This window comes from Oryzias latipes, chromosome 5 (genome assembly GCF_002234675.1).
Source record: "Oryzias latipes chromosome 5, ASM223467v1".
Lineage (NCBI taxonomy): Eukaryota > Metazoa > Chordata > Actinopteri > Beloniformes > Adrianichthyidae > Oryzias > Oryzias latipes.
In genome coordinates, this window is record NC_019863.2 from 23,346,565 (window position 1) to 23,367,795 (window position 21,231).

The 21,231-nt window shown below is 41.4% G+C and overlaps 1 protein-coding gene across 1 annotated transcript; it reads right to left on the reverse strand.

Moving 5' to 3' along the window:
* Positions 1 to 3,151: 3,151 nt before the first annotated feature.
* LOC101169850 (thioredoxin reductase 1, cytoplasmic) lies at positions 3,152 to 17,485 on the reverse strand. Its single transcript, XM_023955107.1, has 16 exons — positions 17,173 to 17,485; positions 16,556 to 16,616; positions 14,220 to 14,329; positions 14,014 to 14,139; positions 13,858 to 13,930; positions 13,658 to 13,777; positions 13,436 to 13,578; positions 11,621 to 11,736; positions 11,276 to 11,501; positions 11,104 to 11,196; positions 10,753 to 10,829; positions 9,515 to 9,671; positions 9,326 to 9,433; positions 6,765 to 6,860; positions 6,519 to 6,653; positions 3,152 to 3,949 (listed from the first exon to the last, which is right to left on the reverse strand). The coding sequence occupies exons 1-16, from the start codon at positions 17,287 to 17,289 to the stop codon at positions 3,887 to 3,889; spliced, it is 1,821 nt and encodes a 606-aa protein (XP_023810875.1). The 5' UTR covers positions 17,290 to 17,485; the 3' UTR covers positions 3,152 to 3,886.
* Positions 17,486 to 21,231: the final 3,746 nt, after the last annotated feature.

The window sequence follows — 21,231 nt, forward strand, 5'->3', positions numbered from 1 at the left end:
TAAAAAAAGTGCTTCTAAGTTTACACTCACAAAAGCTGAAACAAAGCAAAAGGAGCCACAAAAATGCACAGAAAAGTCTGCTCATAGAAACGGCCCAGAGACTCCAGTTGTACTTAAGAATGAGCAAAATTATTAAAAAAAAAGAAAAAAACTCAGAATAAAAAGGTTTCATCAGGATATTCCCTTCAGTAGCTCAGTTTAAATTCTATTTAAGATTGAACAGCTGCTGAAATTTCTTCTGAAGCCCCGGTCTCAGATACGCTCTTTGGAAGACATTTAAATATAGAATGACTGGACCATCACAAAATGTTTAGGAAAAAAGGGAGAGAATAAATGTTAAGTTAGGTTAAAACATTTGTAGCAAAAGCAGTAACACGTTAAATTACTTTTTAAATTTATTTTAACAATTAAAAAGGAACACACGTTTCTTTATATATATATATATATATATATATATATATATATATATATATATATATATATATATATATATATATATATATATATATATATATATATATACACATATATTTTAGGCACTCCTGAGGTTCCATACAACGGGCCATCCTGCCCTACAGCAAATCTCTGTCTGAATTTATTAGCACAACAAACAGCATTGAATCAATTACCTGATCCCACAGACTGATTCTCCTCAATCAAATGGTTATCAGTGAACTAAAACTCATCAAAGTGCAGGTTGTCATGGCGACGGGTGCAGGTGACAGGGTTTTTCCAATGTGCTGGAACAAACAAAGCCTTCACACCAGCCCGGATGCTATTGATCAGGAGATCCACTTATGTTGGCTGAATAGTCCCACACACTCACTGAGGAGAGGAGGCTATTATCTCTCCTGGGCTCTCTGATGTCGGTGATATGAATAGGCTGCTAAATTCAATAGTGTTTGGTTCTGATCCGCTTAGCTGTGCATTTACAGAGCATCCTCCTGTGTTGTTTTTTTTACATTTCCTCATGAGCTGCAGTGTAAACAGCTGTAGTTTTTCTATAAAGTTTGTTCTTTAAATATTTTCTACGACGTAAGAGCATCCATGTTGTTTAGTAATTTTTAAGTTAATCTAGGTTTTTAAAAAAAGTAACTAAAAGGATTTTTTATTCTAGCATAATTACCTGGGTTAAATATTTTGTTGGACAGACTTAAAATGAGTCAACTTATTTTGAAACAACTCATTTTGCAGCTTTATACATACACTCACCAGCCACTTCACTCGGTCCACCTTGCTAGGACCTGGCTGGACCCCCTTTTGCCTTCAGAACTGCCTTAACCCTTGGTGGCATAGATTCAACAAGATACTGGAAACATTCCTCAGAGAGTTTGGTCCACATTAAATGATTGCATCACACAGTTGCTGCAGATTTGTCGGCTGCATATCGATGATGCCAATCTCCTGTTTCACCACATCCAAATGATTATCTATTTGGTGGAGGTCTGGTGACTGTTGAGTCCAGTGAACTCATTGTCAGGTTCAAGAAACCAGTCTGAGATGATTCCAGTTTTATGATATGGTGCCTTATCCTGCTGGAAGTCGCCATCAGAAGATGGTTCACTGTGGTCGTAAAGGGATGCACATGGTCAGCAACAATCCTCAGGTAGGTTGTGGCGTTGGAGCCAGCTCTAGTTAGTGGATACTAAGGGGCCCAAGACAGTGTTCCAAGACAATATCCCCCACATCATTACACCTCCACCACCTGCCCGATTCCTTGATAAAAGCCAGGATGGATCCATGCTTTCATGTTGTCGATGCCAAATTCTGACCCAACTATCTGGATGTTGCAGCAAAAGCAGAGACTCTTCAGAGCAGACAATGTTTTTCCACTATTCTATTATTCAATTTTGGTGAGTCTTTGTGAATGTAGCCACACTTTCCTGTTCTAGGAGGAGTGGCACCCGGTGTGGTCTTCTGCTGCTGTAGCCCGTCTGCCTCAAGGTTGTGCATGTTGTGTGTTCAGAGATAGTCTTCTGCAGACCTCGGTTGTAACCAGTGGTTATTTGAGTTACAGTTGTCTATCAGCTGGAACCAGTCTGGTCATTCTCCTCTGACCTCTGGCATCAACAAGGCATTTCCACCCACAGAACTGCTGCTCAGTGGATATATTCTCTTTTTCTGCCTATTCTCTGTAAACCCTAAAGACGGATGTGGGTGAAAATCCCAGTAAATCAGACCAGCCCGTCTGGCATCAACAACCATGCCATGTTCAAAGTCACTACTTCTTCTCTGTTCTGATGCGTGGTTTGAACTGCAGCAGAATGGGAAAAGTTTGAAGTGGTATGGGTGTGGACCTCCAACAAGCTCACTCCTGACTGGTGAGAGGGATTGCCATAAAAAATATTGATTCAGCCCGATTTGGACCAATCAGTGCTTGTTGACATTTGGCTCCAACATGACGATGTCCCTATTGAGAAAAAAAAGGCGACTGAATACTTTATTTAGTTGGAGCTTGAAGTAAGACATTTTCTATGGGTGGTCTCACTCACTCGGTCCATTTCTCATGTAGTCAATGGTTCCAACCAAATTCACAAGCTTTACACGCACAGATGAACTTAATCAAAATTAGCAATAAATGAGTTTGTAAACTTTAATTCAGAGGTGAGCAGCTTACAGCCTTTTAAACTGGAATAAATTATGATCTTGTTTTATTTTCCCTGTAATTCCGGTGTCTCCCCATAGATGGTGCAATACAAATAAATGGACCTTTGTTTAAGTGCAGAGCGTTATTTTTTCATTCATGTGGTGTCTGAAGTTTTGCTCATTTGTGGTTCGCTGGTTGGACAGTCATTCCAACACCACATGATCGCAGCATTTCTCTGAGTTTGCACTTTTCCCTGAGGGACATCATGGTGTCATTATCACGAAAATAAAGCAAAGCTATAGTTTTTTAATAACTAAAATGTTCTCTTAAAATATCAATTTTCAATGAAAATTAAGTTTGTTTTCATCCAGATTTCATGTAATTTCTTTTTTTTTGGATTATGAAACACATTCTGAAAACACTCCGTGCATCTGCTCCTGGTCCAACCTGTCAGTCAAATTTAAGAACGCTTTGTGGCCCACAAGTGAAACATTTCTCCCATAACCCTGCTTAACATCGATTCAACAAAAAAAAAAAAAAAATTGAATGACACGAAAACAAAAAGATGAATTAATTCTTTATTAACTGTTGAGAGGGAAAAAAAACAACTAAAAGTGTACAGAGATTTGAAACAAAACAAAACAACTGACAGATTAAAGTCACTGATAGTATTCAGAATTCTAAATATTCTTATATACAACACGAAGAGATGGACAGAAGCTGCAATTGATGAGTTAAATTGACTGTTTCAGACCAAAACAGCAAAGATAAATACAGAGATGATCATAATTCTGAGACAGCTGAACATATAAAACGACATGATGAAGCATCAGCGCCATGTGTCCAACCAAACCTTATTGTGCGGAAGCTAGCCTTCACTCTGTGTAAGCAGGGGTTGGGATATAGCTGGGGTGGGGGTCGTTGGAGGATTTAAGGATCTGGGCCACCAACGGGTGCTTCTTCAGAGGGACATCGGTCCTGACTCTCCTCGGTGCTTCGGGTTACGAGGCAGGACGTCACAAACGGCACAAACACACGGTGGTGTGCTGGTGCTCCTCCGAAAAGAACACGCCGCTGAGGCCCGGCACGCAGATCAGCAGAGTGACCCCGCTGTTCAGCAAGCTGCCCTCCCATGTCAAACTCTCCGAGTCTCTCGCATCTTTGGGGCCGGCCTCGTCAGTCCTGAGAAACGCCGGCTCTGTGAACTCGGATGTTGGAGCGAGGCGAGGCTTTAAGGCCGACAGAGAGCTCGGGGGAGTCTATTGGTGGAGCAGCTCGCTAAACGAGCGGGGTTTAACCTCAGCAGCCGGCCTGTTTGATGTCTCCACCGGAGCTCTTCGTCACCTGCAGAGTGGTGAAGATCTGCAAAGAGACGAAAACAAGAACGAGGATTAAAAAAACAAAACAAAAAAACATTCCTTCAAAGACCCATTCTGATAAAAACTCATGTTTTAGGAGTCAAATTGTTTTTGTGGCATTTTTCAGATAATTGAGAAAATATAGGAGGAAAATTAAGCTTCAAACTGTGTTTCTTTTTTCAAATGTTGTTTCAAAAGGAGCTAATTTATCACAGAATATACGCTGGGCGAACCACAAGCTCCCCGCTCCGCTCCACCCTGATGCATCCACTTGCAGAATAAAAGATTCATGAACATCTTTGTTTTCCTCATCTGAGCTGGAATCTGGATCAAAACCGTACGACTGGATAGCTCCAATACTGATCGACACTGTTGCACCGCTAATGTTAGGTTTGGGGTTGTGAGGGACTGTAAGCTGGCAGGAAGAGAGTTTAAACGGAGTGCTCAGTTATGGGTGGTGGGAAAGGGGCGGGGTGGCTCTGTGCCTACAGTCCTGCCCACAACTGAAACTCTAATGAACTCCTGCCGCTCTGCAGAAACTATGTCCTAGAAATTGGAAAAATCCATAATCAACTTTACACAAATGGTTTGTGTGACTGAATAAAAAGGTTCACGTGTTAGTCTGAATGAAGCATGTGTGTGTGTGAACGGTAATTGTATTTGTTTACATATCCACACGTTTGTATGTGAGCCAACATGTATGTGACATTTGAGAGTGTGTGTGTGTGGACAGGCCCCTCCCCCTTTAGATTTATTATACATCTACATGTGACAGTAAGGATCGTAATCCTCCAGAAACTTGTTGCTTTTTAAAGCTTTTTTTTTGTTTTTTTACCCCCCCATCCCCCCCCTCTATCTTCTTCCCTCCTTTTCTCTTCCGCCTGTCAAAAAACAAACAAAAAAAAAATGGACACAAATATAATATTTTATAAACAAAATTACAGAAGGGGCTTATTCAAATACACACCTAGTGTGTCAGAAGTTTCATAACCCCATTTTGTAACAGTCAAATATGTCCAACACAAGGGGCTTTCAGCTCTTATCTGTTTGCTCAGCTGTTGGACAGGACAAGGTAGAAAAAAGAATCATACTGTATTTTCCACACTATTAAGCGCAAAGTCAACATATGGTCTTTCAAAATAATGTCATATACAAGACCCAGCAAACAATTAAGCGCATTAAGCGAGACAACAGAGTCCGAGATAACAGAGTCAGAGTTTTGTCTTTTCTGTCCATTGACTGTAGAGTTCTCGCGCTCACTATAACTCTTGAACTTGAATGCAACAGCTACACGTTAGCCCCGTTAAAGTAGTTAGCCTCGTTAGCGTTTTTACAATATCTGTAACCCCCTACTGTGTTTGCGACACGAAAACAGACCAGTACAGCCAGAAAGAGCATTACTGTGAATGTGCAAACTCCCTAACACACACACACACAAAAAGACCACACACAGTCCAACATCGCTACACGGTAGCCTTGTTAGCATATTTACAACTCCACCCAACCTTGTTTGGAACTCAAAAGAAAATTTAAATAATAAAAACACATTTTGACAGAGCACCGGGGAGCTCTCAAAAATCGCTTCAATCCCAGTACCATAACTTGATCTTTCTGGATTAAAAGGCGTCCTGTTGTTTTTTGACAAAAAAATAAGGCTTTTAGTGCGGAAAATACGGTAATTAAAAGACAACTGGGAACGGCTTTTAAATAGCTCCAAAGATGATCAAGAGGGACGCAACAACAATAAATCAACCTTAAAAGCATATTTAATGGTGTTCGTGGTCATACCAGATGGACAAATTACCTGGAAAAAACCCAAAGCTTAATGCACCTGCTTACAACATGATTACAAAACCGGAAAACACAAACACAGGAAATTGAACCAACCTCCTCCTTCAGCAGAGAGACCTGTAAAACTAGACTCTCCATTACACCACTTTCAACTCCTTCCTGTTCTCAACAGTCACTACGGCTGACACATGCTGGACCTTTAGGAACAGATTTATTAGCCGAAGCTTCCTGAAACATCGGTTCTGACCCAAAAAAGTGCTGACAAAAATGAATCAAAGTAGCGATGGACACGACCTGCCTAAACTTGAAGGAGTGGCTCCAGCTGATGAGTAAAGTGCAAAAACTGTTATTTCCATTTGGAGAATTACGCTGGCCCCGCCCACAACTTTGTTCCAATCTAACATTTCCTCTAGACCCAAAAAAAAACAAAAATAAAAGATGTGAGAAAGTTCTAAAAACAATACAAAAACATTAAATACAAAAATGAAAATATAGACAATAATTAGGTAAACAAAATAATAGAATAATGTCTTGTTGAAGTTGGAAATATCTGTAAACTCAAAAAGGTAAAAAATAAAAGCTCAAAAACGTTCCTGTTGGCAGAGCTAAGAGTTTCCACAGAGGAGCCAGATCATCTAAAAAAAACATGCATAGGGTAACTCCTCCAGCATTTAACGCAAGTTAGCTGCTTCACCTTGATTGGGTAAATAGTTGAAGAGTTACAGTAGTTGGAAGAACGTCAACACTGGAGCTAAACCTTAGCTAAACTTGAGATGTTCTACCTCGGCACAGGTCGGGTGGATGCCGATGGTGCCGTCAAGCTGCTCCTTTGTGATGCCGCACTTCATGGCGGCGCCGAAGCCCTGAGTTACCTCCCCAGCATTTGGGCCCAGGTAATGGAACCCGATAACTCGCTCCTGAAACACAGCAAGTTGTTCGTCATCCACTCAATAACTCATACGGAACAGAAAACAAGACAAAGCAAAGAGCAGTTCCAGTGAAAAAGTCCTAAAAATTCAAGAACATACGTTGTCGAGCTTGTTGACGATGATCTTGCTGTAGCACTTGTTGTTGTCTCTGTTGGCAACAGTGAATTCCAGAGGCCAGAACAGAGAGTGGTACACCTGGACGGAGATCAAAGGCATGATTGAAAGTAACAAAGATGAAAGTCTAAATTTGCATTGATCTCAAATTGAGACCGGAAACGCCCATTTCTGGTTCATCAACATCTTTAGAGACTTCTGAACATCCATCTATTTCTTATTATTTTTTTTAAATCTTCTTAGCAACTAATACTAATGTTGCTTATACCCACAAAGGAAATCATTTGGAATCAGGAAATCATCCCCTCTTGTCATCAAGATGACAAAGAGGGGAGTTGATCATAAGTTTAGACGGGTTGTTAACAAACAAGCTTAGTGTTTCAGTCAAAAAGGATTTTCTTTGTGGCCACTTTAAATAATTACTTTCTTTATAGTTCAATAAAGGTTTAAGTGAAGTCTTAGTCACATGCACCGGTACAGAGGTTTTTGGGTTGTCCGATGTCTTGCATTTCCGTGGAGGCCTGTGTGACCACCTCAAGGGACGTCATGAAAAAGGAATGCACGTTTGGCCCGCATGTGGTAAGTGTTTTGTGAAGATACTTTTAGGGACAATGAAAGCTGTACACACTTGTGTACAAGTGACGGTCCTTACGCCACACTTGATAAGGTGCGAGTACTGCTCGCAGGGGGCATGCGGGCGATACGTACGTCGCCACACCATGGAAAACATGGATGATGTCGAGCAAGTAGCTTGGGTTTATGCGTTTTAGAGAGCTCTACAGAGCACGTCGGCGTGTCTGGGTCCAGTGGATCCTTCAGAATCTCTCCCAGTGTACGTCACTTTTGTAGCGAGAGCTGCGCTTGACGACCGTTTTAAACGTTACTTCGGTCTGTCTGTGGCCTCAGTTTGAGCATTAACCCAAGAGGGGGAAATAAAAATCTTTTATCATCTGCCAGACCCTGGGAGGCGGGGCTCACTATGGTGTCCACCGGTCAGCTGGCTAACGTAGCGGGCTTGGTTGCTCCAGATCTATGGGCCCCGTGACAAGGTGGCGACCTGTCCAGGGTATATCCCGCCTTCACCCAACAGTAAACGGGGCAGTCTACAGCAACCCTTGCAGCCCTGAGGACTTACCCGTTGAGCTACGGAAAACGTCACATGGGCAAAGCCGAGTCCCTGATTGGTTGACGTGCTCAAATCAAGCCGCTGAGATCGCGTATGTACATTGACTTAACGTTTACCGTGATGCGCAATTGCGTGCCGTATGAATGCAGCATAAGAAAAAAAATAAAAAATAATAATAATATGGCTTTCATTGTGTGTTTGTGTGTATGTCTTGGCGGCAGTGGCTCAGGTGGAAGAGCGGGTCGTCCAATGATCAAAGGGTCGATCCCCACTCCCTCCAGCCAGCTGTCGTTGTGTCCCTGGGCAAAACACGTCACCCTCCTTGCCTCCAGTGTGGCTCCACTGGTGTGTGGATGTGCATGAATGTCCTGGTGATGGTCAGAGGGGCCGTAGGAGCCACACCTCTGTCAGTCTGCCCCAGGGCAGCTGAGGCTACATCAGTCATTTACCATCACCAAGTATGAATAAAGAGTGAATGAAAAATGGACACAATGTAAGCACTTTGAGCACCAAGAAAAAGCGCAGATAAATCTAAGCCATTATTATTATTATTATTATTATTATTATTATTATTATTATTATTATTATTATTATTATTATTATTATTAGCAGGTCGGTGCATGGTGTGGCTCTTTGACTCTCAGTTCAGCTCTTTGTGTCCAATTTGTTCGCCTCCACTGGCATAAGGTGTTAGGCTTACACGCCATTATCACCATGATATGTTCGTCACAGTTCTATCTTTCAATAAGAAAACAATGACCTGAAAAGTTCTGATTATACAAGAATATGATGTTCCTGTACTACTTGACCGAATGACCTACTTTTATGTTATCAACCCCGGCCACCAATAAAACCAGGCTGGATACACTGAGAAGGCCGAACTTCTCTGTGACAGTTTGCGCCGTCACAGACCGATTCTCCTTCTGCAGAAGTCTAACAAAAGTTCTCAGCTCCTGTGTGGTTCTTCTCTTTATTAATGAAAAAGTCAGAACCCTGACATAAGGGTTAAACATTGATGAAAAGGATGTAAATAGCAGAGTTTTTTTGTTTTTAACTCACAGCAAATATAAATTAATTAAAGTAATAAAAAAAAATTAAAAAAAAGGACATGGCTTTTGTTTTCAAACAAAAAAATGTAAATATTTTTGGCTAATATGAAACAAATCCTCCAACGCTAAATGATAACTGAATGAATGTTCAAAGGGAACTCTTCTGACAGTTCATTATTATTCATTATTCAGCAGGGGAAGTGTGTTGATGTGTCAGCTTTGACAGATAGAGACCAAAAACATCTTCCCTGCATAATAAAAACAGATGTATGCTGATGACAAAACATCAACACACTGCAAAGGGTCAGGTTGTCTTTGTGACCAACGTGTGCCGTGAGTTGAACCCGACCCGTCATGAATCTTTCAGTTACCTCGATGTTCTCCAGTCCGTACAGCTCCACGGCTCTCTCCTCAGGCAGGCCACAGGAGCCGTACTCCATCGGGGTGAAGACCGTGGTGGGAACGTTGATGTAGTCGCACTGCAGGACCACAAACAGTTACATCGCTGTTCAAGAAACAAATTTTAAACCTAAAAAATAAATAAAAATCTGTTGATTTACTTTGAGCGTTGAATTCCCGTAGAGGCGGCGTGCCAGCAGCTTTCCTGCCTGGATGGCTACGGGCGTCAGCTCCCATTTACCCTCCAGAATGTCTCCGATGGCGTAGATGTGAGGCACGTTGGTCTGCTCTTCATCGTTCACTGGAATTTTTCCATTCCTGAAAGAAAACAATGCGATGCGAGGTTAAACCTGGTTTACGCCTGATATTGGCCGAATTTCCTCACGACTCTCCAACCCCTAAAAGACGATCCAATGGCCTGAATTTTAACACAATTCAGACTCGTGTTCACTACTTACTTTGCTTTTTTTTGTTTTTTTTTAAACAGCAAATCTGACGTCACCCATTTGCTTCAGTAAAAACCTCATAAATATGAATATTTATAAAGATTATTCATGAATCTTCTGTGTTCTGATGAAAAAACGTGTATGATTTGTAAAAACTAAATGTACTTCTTTCTTACCCAAAAAAAAAAAAAAAGAAAAAAAAATCCTTCAAATGCAATGCATTGTGGTCAAACTAAAGCATCAGTGCATACTGGTTTTTTGGCAAGACTTGACCAATCAACTTGAATCTGGTAGTGATGAATGCAGGGTCTGTCAGAGCAGACAGATCGGCGAATAACCTGCGATTTAGAAATATGACTTTATATTAAATTCTCAAAACGTTATTTGCTGTTCTGGACAAACGCAGATCGACTGTGACAAACACAGCAGGTGAGGAGGAGCAGAGATGAAGCCGACATGGTTTAAGACAAAAAAAACTGAGTCCCAGGCTGCCTTTGTGCTCATGAGCCTTTAATCAGGGCTGTTGTTCTGCATCAAAGCTGAAGCAGGTCAAAGGTCAAACTGAGGCGCTCACTGCAGCAGCCTTTGCAGCGCCAATTCCGCAGCCTTGGTTCCATGTCTGCTACACCGGTCATGAGACCAGAACCTGTGACTCAGAGGGGTCTAAACTGAGCATGTGCAGTACTAACCCCCACCCCCCCACCCCCCGACTGTAGCACAAAACAATCTGCAATTCTCTAATAAACAGCCACCACACATCAGGATGTGCTCAAAATCGATTTCCAGCAAACCTGGAAAGCCATTTTTAAATGTCCTGCTGACAAACGACGCAGCAACAACAACTTATCTCCCCCCACCCAAACACAAGACCACCCCATCAGAAGTGCTGACTCACCATGACTGCTCATTGAGCTTCAAGGCCGAGACACGACAACAGCAGGATGGAAACTTACTTTGGGTTCACTCTGACGCCCGCCTTGTCCAGACCGATCCGCTCGGTGCAGGCGTTTCTCCCCACGGCGATCAGAACCTGAGGAGCAGAAGGGGTCAGGAAAGCTGCTCGGGTTTCCTTTACACTCATCTCACTTCACTCGTCATAACTAGAGTTTATATACACGAGTTTGGAAGGACGGAAAAAAAAGGAACAGTGATTAATAATATATATATATATATATTTTTAGCAAATCTAACAATAAAAGTCAATTTAGGACAAAATATAAATGAAACAGTAGGCAGAATTTTGAGTGGATGAGGCAGGCTTTTTTGCATGCTCTAAACGAGGAGGATGACTGATGAAGACGTACAGTGTTGTACTCGCCCTCGATGATCTCGTCTGTTTCTGTGGATTTGGCCGTCACCTTCAGTCTGCCAGGAGACCCTGCCTCCAGCTCTTCGATCTGTCGCAGCAAAATCCAGTTACGGTACAAGCTCAGCAGGTGTGAACACGAGCGAAGGCACTTCAGGACGTCCACCAACCTTCACGGGAACAAATTTGCGGATGAACTTGACGCCATGCTCCTCCATGTGGTCTCCGGCCCGGTTGGCCATGTCCTGGTCAAATCCTCGCAGCAGAATGGAGCGCACCATGACGGTGACGTCCAGCCCGAGGCCGGCCAGGAAGCCGCCGCACTCCAGGGCCACGTAGGAAGCCCCGATGACCAGAGTCTTCCCGGGACAGTAGGGCAACGAGAAGAGGTCATCACTGGGCGGAAAAAAAAAGGGGGGGGGGGGGGGTTTCAGAGTTACTAAAACAATAAAAGATGGTAAAACCCAGAATCAAACTTGCTGTAAAGGGGGAGCTGTCCTCACTAGTCTCCTCACCTGGTGATGCAGTACTCTCGGTCTCCAGGGATGTCCAGATAACGCGGCCTCTCTCCCGTCGCCAGGACAAACTTTGCCGCCGTGTAAAACGTCTCCTTCTTCCGTTTGTTTGTCGCCTGAAGAAAAAAAAAAAACAAGAGTGGTTTTAACAAAACACCAAGATCAGCTTTAGCTGCAGAAATCTAGTGTCAGGAAAGATAGTCGTAATGACTGCAGTTTGTTTAGTTTAAGTTGTTTCTATAATTTATTATTTGCGTATTGTGTGCGTATAGATGCAGAAGACTTATGCCAAACAAATTATTTAAGTATCAATCTTTCCCTATTTCCTTAAAAAAAAGAAGCAAAAACTTTGTTCCAAGAATCTGAAGGTTTGACAACAACCAGAGTACAGATGCCTAAAAACGTGGAGAAAAGGTTTCATTTTCACATCTTTAAGGAAAACAAATGAAAACAAGTATTTAATAAAATAAAAACACACAAAAACCGTTAAATGCTGGGATCTTTCCATTCATTCTCAGAATGGGGATCAACCCCGATCACAGAGTGCAGCAAAAACTCCAAGCCTGGTTTCTTAAACTTGGAGAAATAAAATAAAAGCCAAAACTAAACTGATATTCAAAATAATGTTTTACATTTCAGATTTTGATTCCTTATCTTAAAGGTTTTCCAAAGAGTAAAAATAAACACTTCTTTAACAGATGAATGAAACTCTGCATTTAAAAACGTGGATGTCAGGGCTGCATCCATCAGCTGCATCATCTTCACCTGCTTTCTCTTAGAAACATGAAATTACTTTCTGACCCACATGAGCGAAACTATTGTTTTATGAATTCCCTTCAGTAACTCGAGCATCATCCATGTAAATGCGTTCTGTTGGTCAACTTAGATCTGCCATGTCTGACATCATTTTCCTTCAAGGCAAAATGGGTTCAGGTTCTTATGGATTCCCAGTGGTTTTTAGTTATTATGCAGTTTTTAGCCCAAAAACAAACAAACAAAAACAAAATGGTGCTGCTTTCAAGGACAGTTGTGAATGGGACTGCTGGAGCGTAGCAACCCCGCCCCCCTTCCTCTCTCCATTACTGGGAGCTCCATGTTTACACGCTTTCCTGCTAGCTTACGGCTCCTCCCCCCCCCCCCCCCCCCCCCAAGGCAACATAACTGGTGCAACCGATGGCGAGCTTCATCCGAGCTATCCAGTCGTACAGTTTTGATCCAGATTCCAGCTCAGACGAGGAAAACGTACGTGGATCTAGTCGTCTGCTACAGGATGCATCGGAAACAAGCGATGCATCTTCTACAGAGCATTTCCTACATCATAAATAAGCTCTTTTGTTTAAAATTCACAGGGATTTGAATCTAAAAAGACTCAGAAATGCAAAATTTAAGCTGAATTTTCTTGATAAACGTCCTCCATCATGAGAAAAATGCCACAAGAACAAGTTAAAAGTTTTCAGAGTGTTTTGCCGACAACACCCAAATAACACAAACTCTTTGACAAACTGTAAATCTGCTAGTGCCATAAACACCAGTCAGCTGATTCTTTTCACCCATATGCAACATATTACTAACCTCAAGTGTTGCGCAAAACCGCTTTCCTCCACAACAGAATAGGCTGATTTACACTACTGTAAGGTGTTCCATATTTTTTAAATTGCTCCAGAATCCGACGGAACTACTTTAATTCCGTAAACAGTTGGAGAGTTACGGTAGTCGAAGACCGTCAACAGAGAGGGTAAAAGGGTTGAGAAGCTTCAGAGCAGGAGCAGGTTTGCACACCGAACCAGGAAGTCCTTCAGCTTCTCGTCTGCTCACCTTGATTTTGTGCGGCTCCACAAACTCTGCGTAGGCGTTGACATAGTTGACGTTCTTGTCTTTCAGAGCCACCCTGTAACCCCAGTTCAGAGATCCGATGTAGTTGTTCACCGCCGTCTTCATCGTCTCCCAGTTATGTTTGACTGACCAGAGACAAGAAGACGTCAAAGCTTCTGCAGGCAAACAGAAGGGGGCGCCAGCACAAAACTCGCCGCTCCTCACCGCTCTCGTCAAACTCCCAGCCGAACTTGCGAGCGTCCTGCAAGGCCGTGCCCAGCAGCGCCGTCTGGTGCATCAGCTTCTTGGGAATGCAGCCCACGTTCACGCAGGTTCCTCCGAGACCTGACGCCCGGCGTGGGCAGGGTAGGTTAGCGTCAGACGTGTGCACATCGTCAAGCATCAGAAAACTACAAATCTCTCACCCCAGGTGGTTCCTTTTGGGGTGGGCTCCACAAAATCCAACACCATGACTTTCTTCCCCAAGTTGGCTGCTTCCTGTTCACAGCAGTTCCACGGTCATCATCTATTCAAGCAGTCTGATGAGGTATTGGATAAAGAAAGTAGGAGGGGCCTGTCACCTTGGAGCATGCCAGACCTCCTGAACCTCCTCCAATGACGATCAGGTCATAGTCGTACGTTTGGTCTTCTTGGTTTTCCTCCGTCTGTCCACCCAGGAGCCGCTGCAGGCTGCCGTCTCGGTGAGCCTGAAACATCCCCGCCAGAATAAAACACCTGCAACAAAAACCGCAACCACAGCAGGCAGCAGAGAGACTTTGATCCTCACCTGCATGGTTTTGTCGCAGCCGCCGACGTGCTTCTTGTTGATGAAAACGTTGGGGACCGTCTTCTGTCCGGTGAGCTCCAGCAGCATCTCCTGGTAGTTTGTGCCCTCCTCTGAAGGTGCACATGTTTTATGTTTGAGGACAATCAAGAGGAGAATCACATGACTGAGCCCAGAGTCGGTTCTCAGCCGATCCAGCAAAGAAGTAAAGCTTCATTGTTTGACGACTGTCCTGCAGCTTCAGCACCGAACAGAAACAGAAAAGGTTTCATTTCTGATCTGCAGTGAAGCTGCAGGTTGATGTAAAGACACTAAAATAGGCCTGCACAATTAATCGCAAATTTATCGTTATCGCGATTTCAAGCTGTGCAATATTCATATCGCAAAAAGTTGGTGAAAATCGCAATAATAAATGGTAAACCTTAAATGTTAAAAACAATCTTATGGCAACTTGCACTATTCAATACATTTTAAAAAATCCCTTTATGCATTTGACCAATCAGATGGAGCCCTTCACGTTGTTGACCAATCGGATGTTAGATGTTGCCCTCCTGATTAGACGAGAGTCATTTGGAGACTAATTTAAGGTATTTTGACCATTATCTAAATTAAACTTTTGCAGTGAAATGGAAATGTTTGTGTTGTTTTTGCTATTTGTTCATTTATCGCAAGTTATATCGTCATCGCAATACTGATCACTGATATCGCATATTTTCCTCATATCGTGCAGCCCTACACTAAAAGCTGCACAAACTACCTTTGAAGGGTCAATTCTTTAGCTTTTCTTTAAAAAACAAATCAGATTTACAAATACAAACCTCCTTGATGTCATTTTTTTCTGCATTTGCACAGAATCCAGCAGGAGAACTTACAAAAAGCGAACTTCTCTGAACTGAAATGAGGCGGTGAGTGAAGACTTCTGGGATATTTTCCAGACAACTGTTGCAATCCTCTAACATTTACCTGTGCAGTCCTCAAGACAAATTAAAATAAAAAGAGCTGTAATCATGCTGAGGACTTTGATTAGGATGGAGTTTTGCTAAATGCAGCGCTGCAACGTGACGGTGATAGAATCAGCAGATTCACGTTGACAGTAGGACCAAACATGACCGCCAGGTTCCGAGCGTGAATCAGCAGCGCATTTTAATAAACATTCCTGTCAATAGGCCAGAGTTAGCCAAAGGGCCATTTCTGCAGTCCTTAAGTGGATGTTAAACCCCCCTAAAAGATCAAAATCAACTAACATATGTAGATAACATTACTTATTTTAGGCCTGCACAATATACCGCAAATTTATGGTTATGGCAATATCTAGCTCTGCAATATGCATATTGCAAAAGACGGCGTAAATCGCAATAAATCGTAAACCTTAAATGTGTTAAAACAATCTTATGGCAGCTTGAGGAATCAAATAAATCCCTTTATGCATTTGACCAATCGGATGGACGCCTTCATGTTGTTGACCAATCAGATGGAGGCCTGTTATGTTAGATGTTTGTCACCCATGTCGACGAGGGTCATTTGGAGTAGAATTTTTAAACTGTTGCAAATTATATCGTTATCGCAATATTAATCTCCAATATTGCATATTGCGAGTTTTCCTCATATCGTGCAACCCGAACTTATATTAAACAATCCATTCAGTAAAATTAGGAGTTGGCGATAAAACAATCCAATATAATAACACGGAACCACTTCATTCCTCTGGATTGACAAAAACGTAATCTAAGCTGTACCTTTTTGTCGTCTTAAAACTAAATTAATGGATAAAAATATATTTAACTAACATTTTTAACTATAAGCGCAATGCTGTAACAGATCGTTTTTTTGCAGCAGAGCATTTAAAGTCCTGCAGTGTTGAAGCTCCATAAACCTGGTTATGAAAACGTTTCTTATCTCCTGGTTTCACACTAAAATGAATGAGTGTCAAGCTTCCACCGTGATGAAGTCCATCTGTGCGTAACAGATTTTTTTCTTGTTGGACTCGTGGCCTTGTGTGATGCATGCAGCACATCACAGAAAACCTGACCGACTCGCTCAGCTGCAGATAACCCGACTACAGCTAAACTTGTCTGAATGACGGAGGGAGAGGGAAATATATGATAACCGCAACTTCCTCTGTTGACCGGCTGCTTTTGCACACAGCCCTTTGGTTCAGCAATCTGGCTCTATTCTCACATTTTTACTACACATTTAGGGCCCAGTGTAACCAAGGATGTTGTCAAGGAGTGATTACATTGCACATTATGAAAGCCACAATAGCCAGGTGCGTTCAGGGGAGTCAGGACACCAGAACACCTGGCACTATCATGGCAGAATCTGATCAGAACTGGCCTTACCTATGAGGTCCAACTCCACCACGTTACACTCCACTTTCAGCTCTTTGAATAAATCCTTCACCTACAAACAGAAAACAAACAACAGCTGTTCAGAGAGAGAAGCTTCCAGAGAAGAGAAACTTAGCGTAACTTGAGGAATAATAGCAGCCCCTAAAAGCTAAATCCTTTCTTAAACAAGTTTGTTTGAATTAAAATATTTAAAATTATATATACACACACAAAAGGTTTATGAATTAATTAAGTCTGCTACAAAGATTACAGAGCAGGATGAACCAGCAAACTACCAGTTATAATAATCCATTACTAATTTATCCACTAAAAAAAAAAACTTACGTAAGCCCACTTCTCAAAGAAATTATACATAGTTTGTGGAAACTTCGACTGTGCATGACCTCAAAATGAGATATATAATAAGGTAATAACTTTTAAGGTTATTTGTATGATCAGAAATGTATATTTTAATAAGTTGTTGAGAGGAGCCACATTGTTAGCTTGAGGATTGCAGCAGAACAATCCAGCAACTAGACGGGGCCTTGAACTTCGCCAGGAGGTGATACAGAGAGGAGTTCTCTGATCGAGCAGAAGTCAAATCGATTGATAAAAAGATAAAAACTTACCCTGACGCAAAACGGACAGGAGCTTTTACTGAAAACCATCACTGCGTTGGACTCGATTAGCTGCTGTATTCGCATTTTGAGGTCATTCTTCCCGGCGTCGTTCCCGATGGGAGGCATTTTTTACTTTGAGGGTTTGCACGGGTCAAGCACCCAAAGCCGATAGAGGTTGGGAAAAAACGTGGAGTTGTGTCCCGGATCCCTCTGTCACCGGGTAAAAATAAAAGATTCGTGGGAGAAACAACAACCCGGCAATCCGGAACGTGGATGGTGCCTGTCCTTTCAGCGGCGAGTTATCTATCACCCGCGCACGGAGCCTGCTGCATTTTCTTGTCTCGCTGCTTTGGGTACGCACGATATGATTCTCCGTGCTTACCGTCTGTACCATTGTAATGAATCACGACTGGCGGGAACTCCACTCACACGGTAAACCCAGTACTACAAAACGAACCCACCTTGAACATTCGTCACAAACTGGGCGTGAATAAGCCTTAACTACCATGACTCAGCAAAACTTTTTAACAATTAAAAAGAATTTTGAGAGTAAAAACTTTAAAATACCAAAGCGGTGTAACATTTAGGATTCAAAATGAAGTGAGATGAATGATAAATTAGATTATTTATTAATATGAATATTTTTATAGAGTTTGTCACATTTGCCCAGTTTTCATGTGGGGAACTAATAAAGTAACAGTTTTGATAAACAGTAATATATTATGAAATAAATTAAGAAGTTGCCTAATATGATTAATAATTCAACGGCAAATTTACAAAGAAATAAATAAAGAAATAATATTGCAAAATATTTTCTAAATTCAAATTTTAAATGTATTATAGGGGATAAATTGCATTATACTTTGAAAAAAGTCAATAATTAATAATGTATTTTTAAAAGCATTTTGTAAAGGACATTCACAAATGCTTTTGTAAACGTTTCTAGAATTATAATTTTTTTTAAAAAGACTGCATTCTTTTTATAGATTTAAAAGTATGTACCTTTTTATACGCCTTTTCTTTTTCAGCTGCATTTTTAAAATTGTGCATTGAGAGAAAAATAAACTCTGGTATATTATGACATATATATGGTTCTGTGGCTTTAGGATGAATGCAAATTTAGAGTGGCAGGTTGATTTTGAACATAATACTGTCACAGCTTGAAGATAACCATCAAAATCCCCATGCATAAAAGGAAGTCTAACTAATCAGAGAGTTAGTTACACATTTAAAATACTGCTGATAACAAAGAAAATGGTTATAGATCTTTTTAAATCCAAGAAACGAACAGGGTTTAGTGCTTTGTTGCCTTATGGTGTGTATCTGAATGCTGTGTGACACACACTTTGTTTCATAACCACATTTGCAAAGTCATTATGTATTGGTAGTTTGTCACAGATCCTGAGTCACACATGTTTATTTGAAACACACTCACAAACCTTACAGATTGAGAACTTACAAAAAAGGAAACAAATAAAAAAAAATAAAAAAAACACAAATTAACATAAAAACAAACATGTGAGTAAAAAACATGCACAGTATAATTTGCTGCACACACATGAAACTCAAGTCTGCCCTCTGTAGGTGAAAATAATTTACTACACTCAGAAAAAACAAAAATTTTGCAGCAAAGTTTGCATCAAATGTATGGAGGACCAAAACAGCCAAATGTTTGGGAGGAGAAAGTTTCAGAATAATTGAGGGAAGGCATGGGGGCGGCAGAAAAACACAGTCAGAACCTGTCACTAAGCACACAGACGCACATTTTAATGCAACATATTAACCTCTATAATGGTTGTCCATAACCGTCACCTGCACTACTTGTTTATTATTTTATTTACTATTTTCTTTTCAAACTGAACTCTCCAATGGTTTGGTTTAATCCTTGTGCTATCCTATGACCCCACCCCTACATTGACATGTTATTCCTACCATGACAAAGCTGGATAAAGGTGAAGAGGATTTCATGTAATCCATGGAAACCAGTGAAGATCACAAATTATTGAAAAAAATTGTTCAGCGCACTGTCTAGTGGGGTCTAGATGACCCAACTCCCAATGTGAAGGGCATCGGATAACACAAGGGTTAAAATCTGGCTTCTTCCGCCACCTGCTGGCAAGGGTGTTACATTACAACCACCACAACTATTTTTTTTTACCACAAATTTTTTAGTTTTAATGTAGCTATTATATTTTTACTGTTTATAAAAAAAATACACAAGCCAGTGTAGTGTGAAATTACGACGGAGTATTAGGGCCACCAAAAAAACCAAAGTAAAATTACGAGTTTTTATCTCGTAAATTTAGGAGATAAAAACTCATAAATTTATGAGAAAAAACTCATAAATTTATGAGAAAAAACTCGTAAATTTACAAGATTTTAAGTCGTTAATTTATGAGAAAAAAACTCGTAAAATTACGATATTAAGTGGAAGTGAGCATGCAGAGCAGCAGGTGAACGCCGCGCAGCAACAGAGCAGACCGACTAAACTCAGTTGAACAGGTGAGCTGAATGAGCTTGAACGTTCCAAATATCTGGAAGTTCATTTGTTTGATTTACAATTTATTAAAGTTTTATTCATTGATGGGTGGTTTTGCAGGATCCCTGCAGCCCGATGAAGCCATCGGTGTCCCTGCAGCTGTCCACTTCAATCCTTTCTTCCTCCACCAAAAACAAGATCTCTACGTTTGTGTGACGCTTCCATCTGAGGAGGAGGATCACTTTTTTTGGCATTTTCAACGTTCTAATGCTAATATAATAGACTATTTTCGTTCAGCTTTGTTGTTTAATGATATAACGGGACGTTTACTTCCGCACTGGTGTTCGGATCTGATGACAGGTTCATGACGTTGTGTGACAGATGAACTTCAGGGTTTGTGAATGAAAAGGAGAATAAAAGCTGCAGCGATCCTTTGCACCAAAACGTGTCTCTGAGCTCCTTATTTTACATATGAAACTCCGCTTTACTGACAATGAACCCCGGAAAGCCGCCTCTACTGACAATAATCTGATTTTGAGTCGCCAAAGGTTCAGAATCTCTTTGTTTTAAACCTATAATAATCCGGAAATAAAGCTTCACAAAAGGCTCCACATCTTTCATCTTCAAGCGATGCTCCGATAAACGGACAACTTCGGTGTTTTCTCCTTGTTAATCTATGACTTTTTTCTCGTAAATTTACGAGAAAAAAAGTCGTAATTTTCCTTGGTGGCCCTAAAAACTCCGTCGTATGAAATAAATATATGAAGTAATGTAATTTCCCCCCCAAAAAAATGTCATTAATAAAGGTAATGGGAAAAAAATTAAGAATTGCAGTCAGAGTTAGTCCCATAAAATCCTAAATACAATTTATCTTACTCCTCGCTTTCAACATGTTATTCCTTATCCTAATCCCTTCGAGTGATAGGGGTGTGGACTTCCAACAAGCGCACTCCTGATTAGCGAAAGTGGTTTCCATAGAAACGTCTCAGATTGGTTCGGACCAATCACTGCTTACTGACCTTGTTTTGCTACATCATGGTGGCAACGGTACAGCATAAAATTGCCAACTGAATTGATTTCATTGGTTGAAGCCAGAAGTAAACCATTTTCTGTGGGTGACATCACACTCTCTATCCAGTCCTCGTGTACAGTCAATGGGTACATCAGAGGACACAGGCGGGGCTAACAGCAGACGCTGTTTTGGAGCAGAAATGACCACCAAGTGGTGCTCGAGCGGGGGTCGTCTGCAGCTCATCAAAAGAAGGGGCAGCAGTTTAACCCTTGTGCTATCCTAGGAACTTTAAGATTAGGAGTTGGGTCATCTAGACCCAGTAGACAGTGCTCTGAACCTTTTTTCTTCAATGACTTGTGATCTTCACTGGTGTCCATGGATTACATGAAATCTTTCCACCTTTATCCACTTTTGTCATGGTAGGGAGAACATGTCAATGTAAGGGTGGGGTCATCTAAGATAGCACAAGGGTTAGGTCAGTTGGTAGAGCAGCTCGTCCAACAAACGAAGGGTTGGCGGATTGAACCTGTGCAGGTCACCGCTCCCCTCAGCGGATGGGTCAAAATGCTGAGTGGAA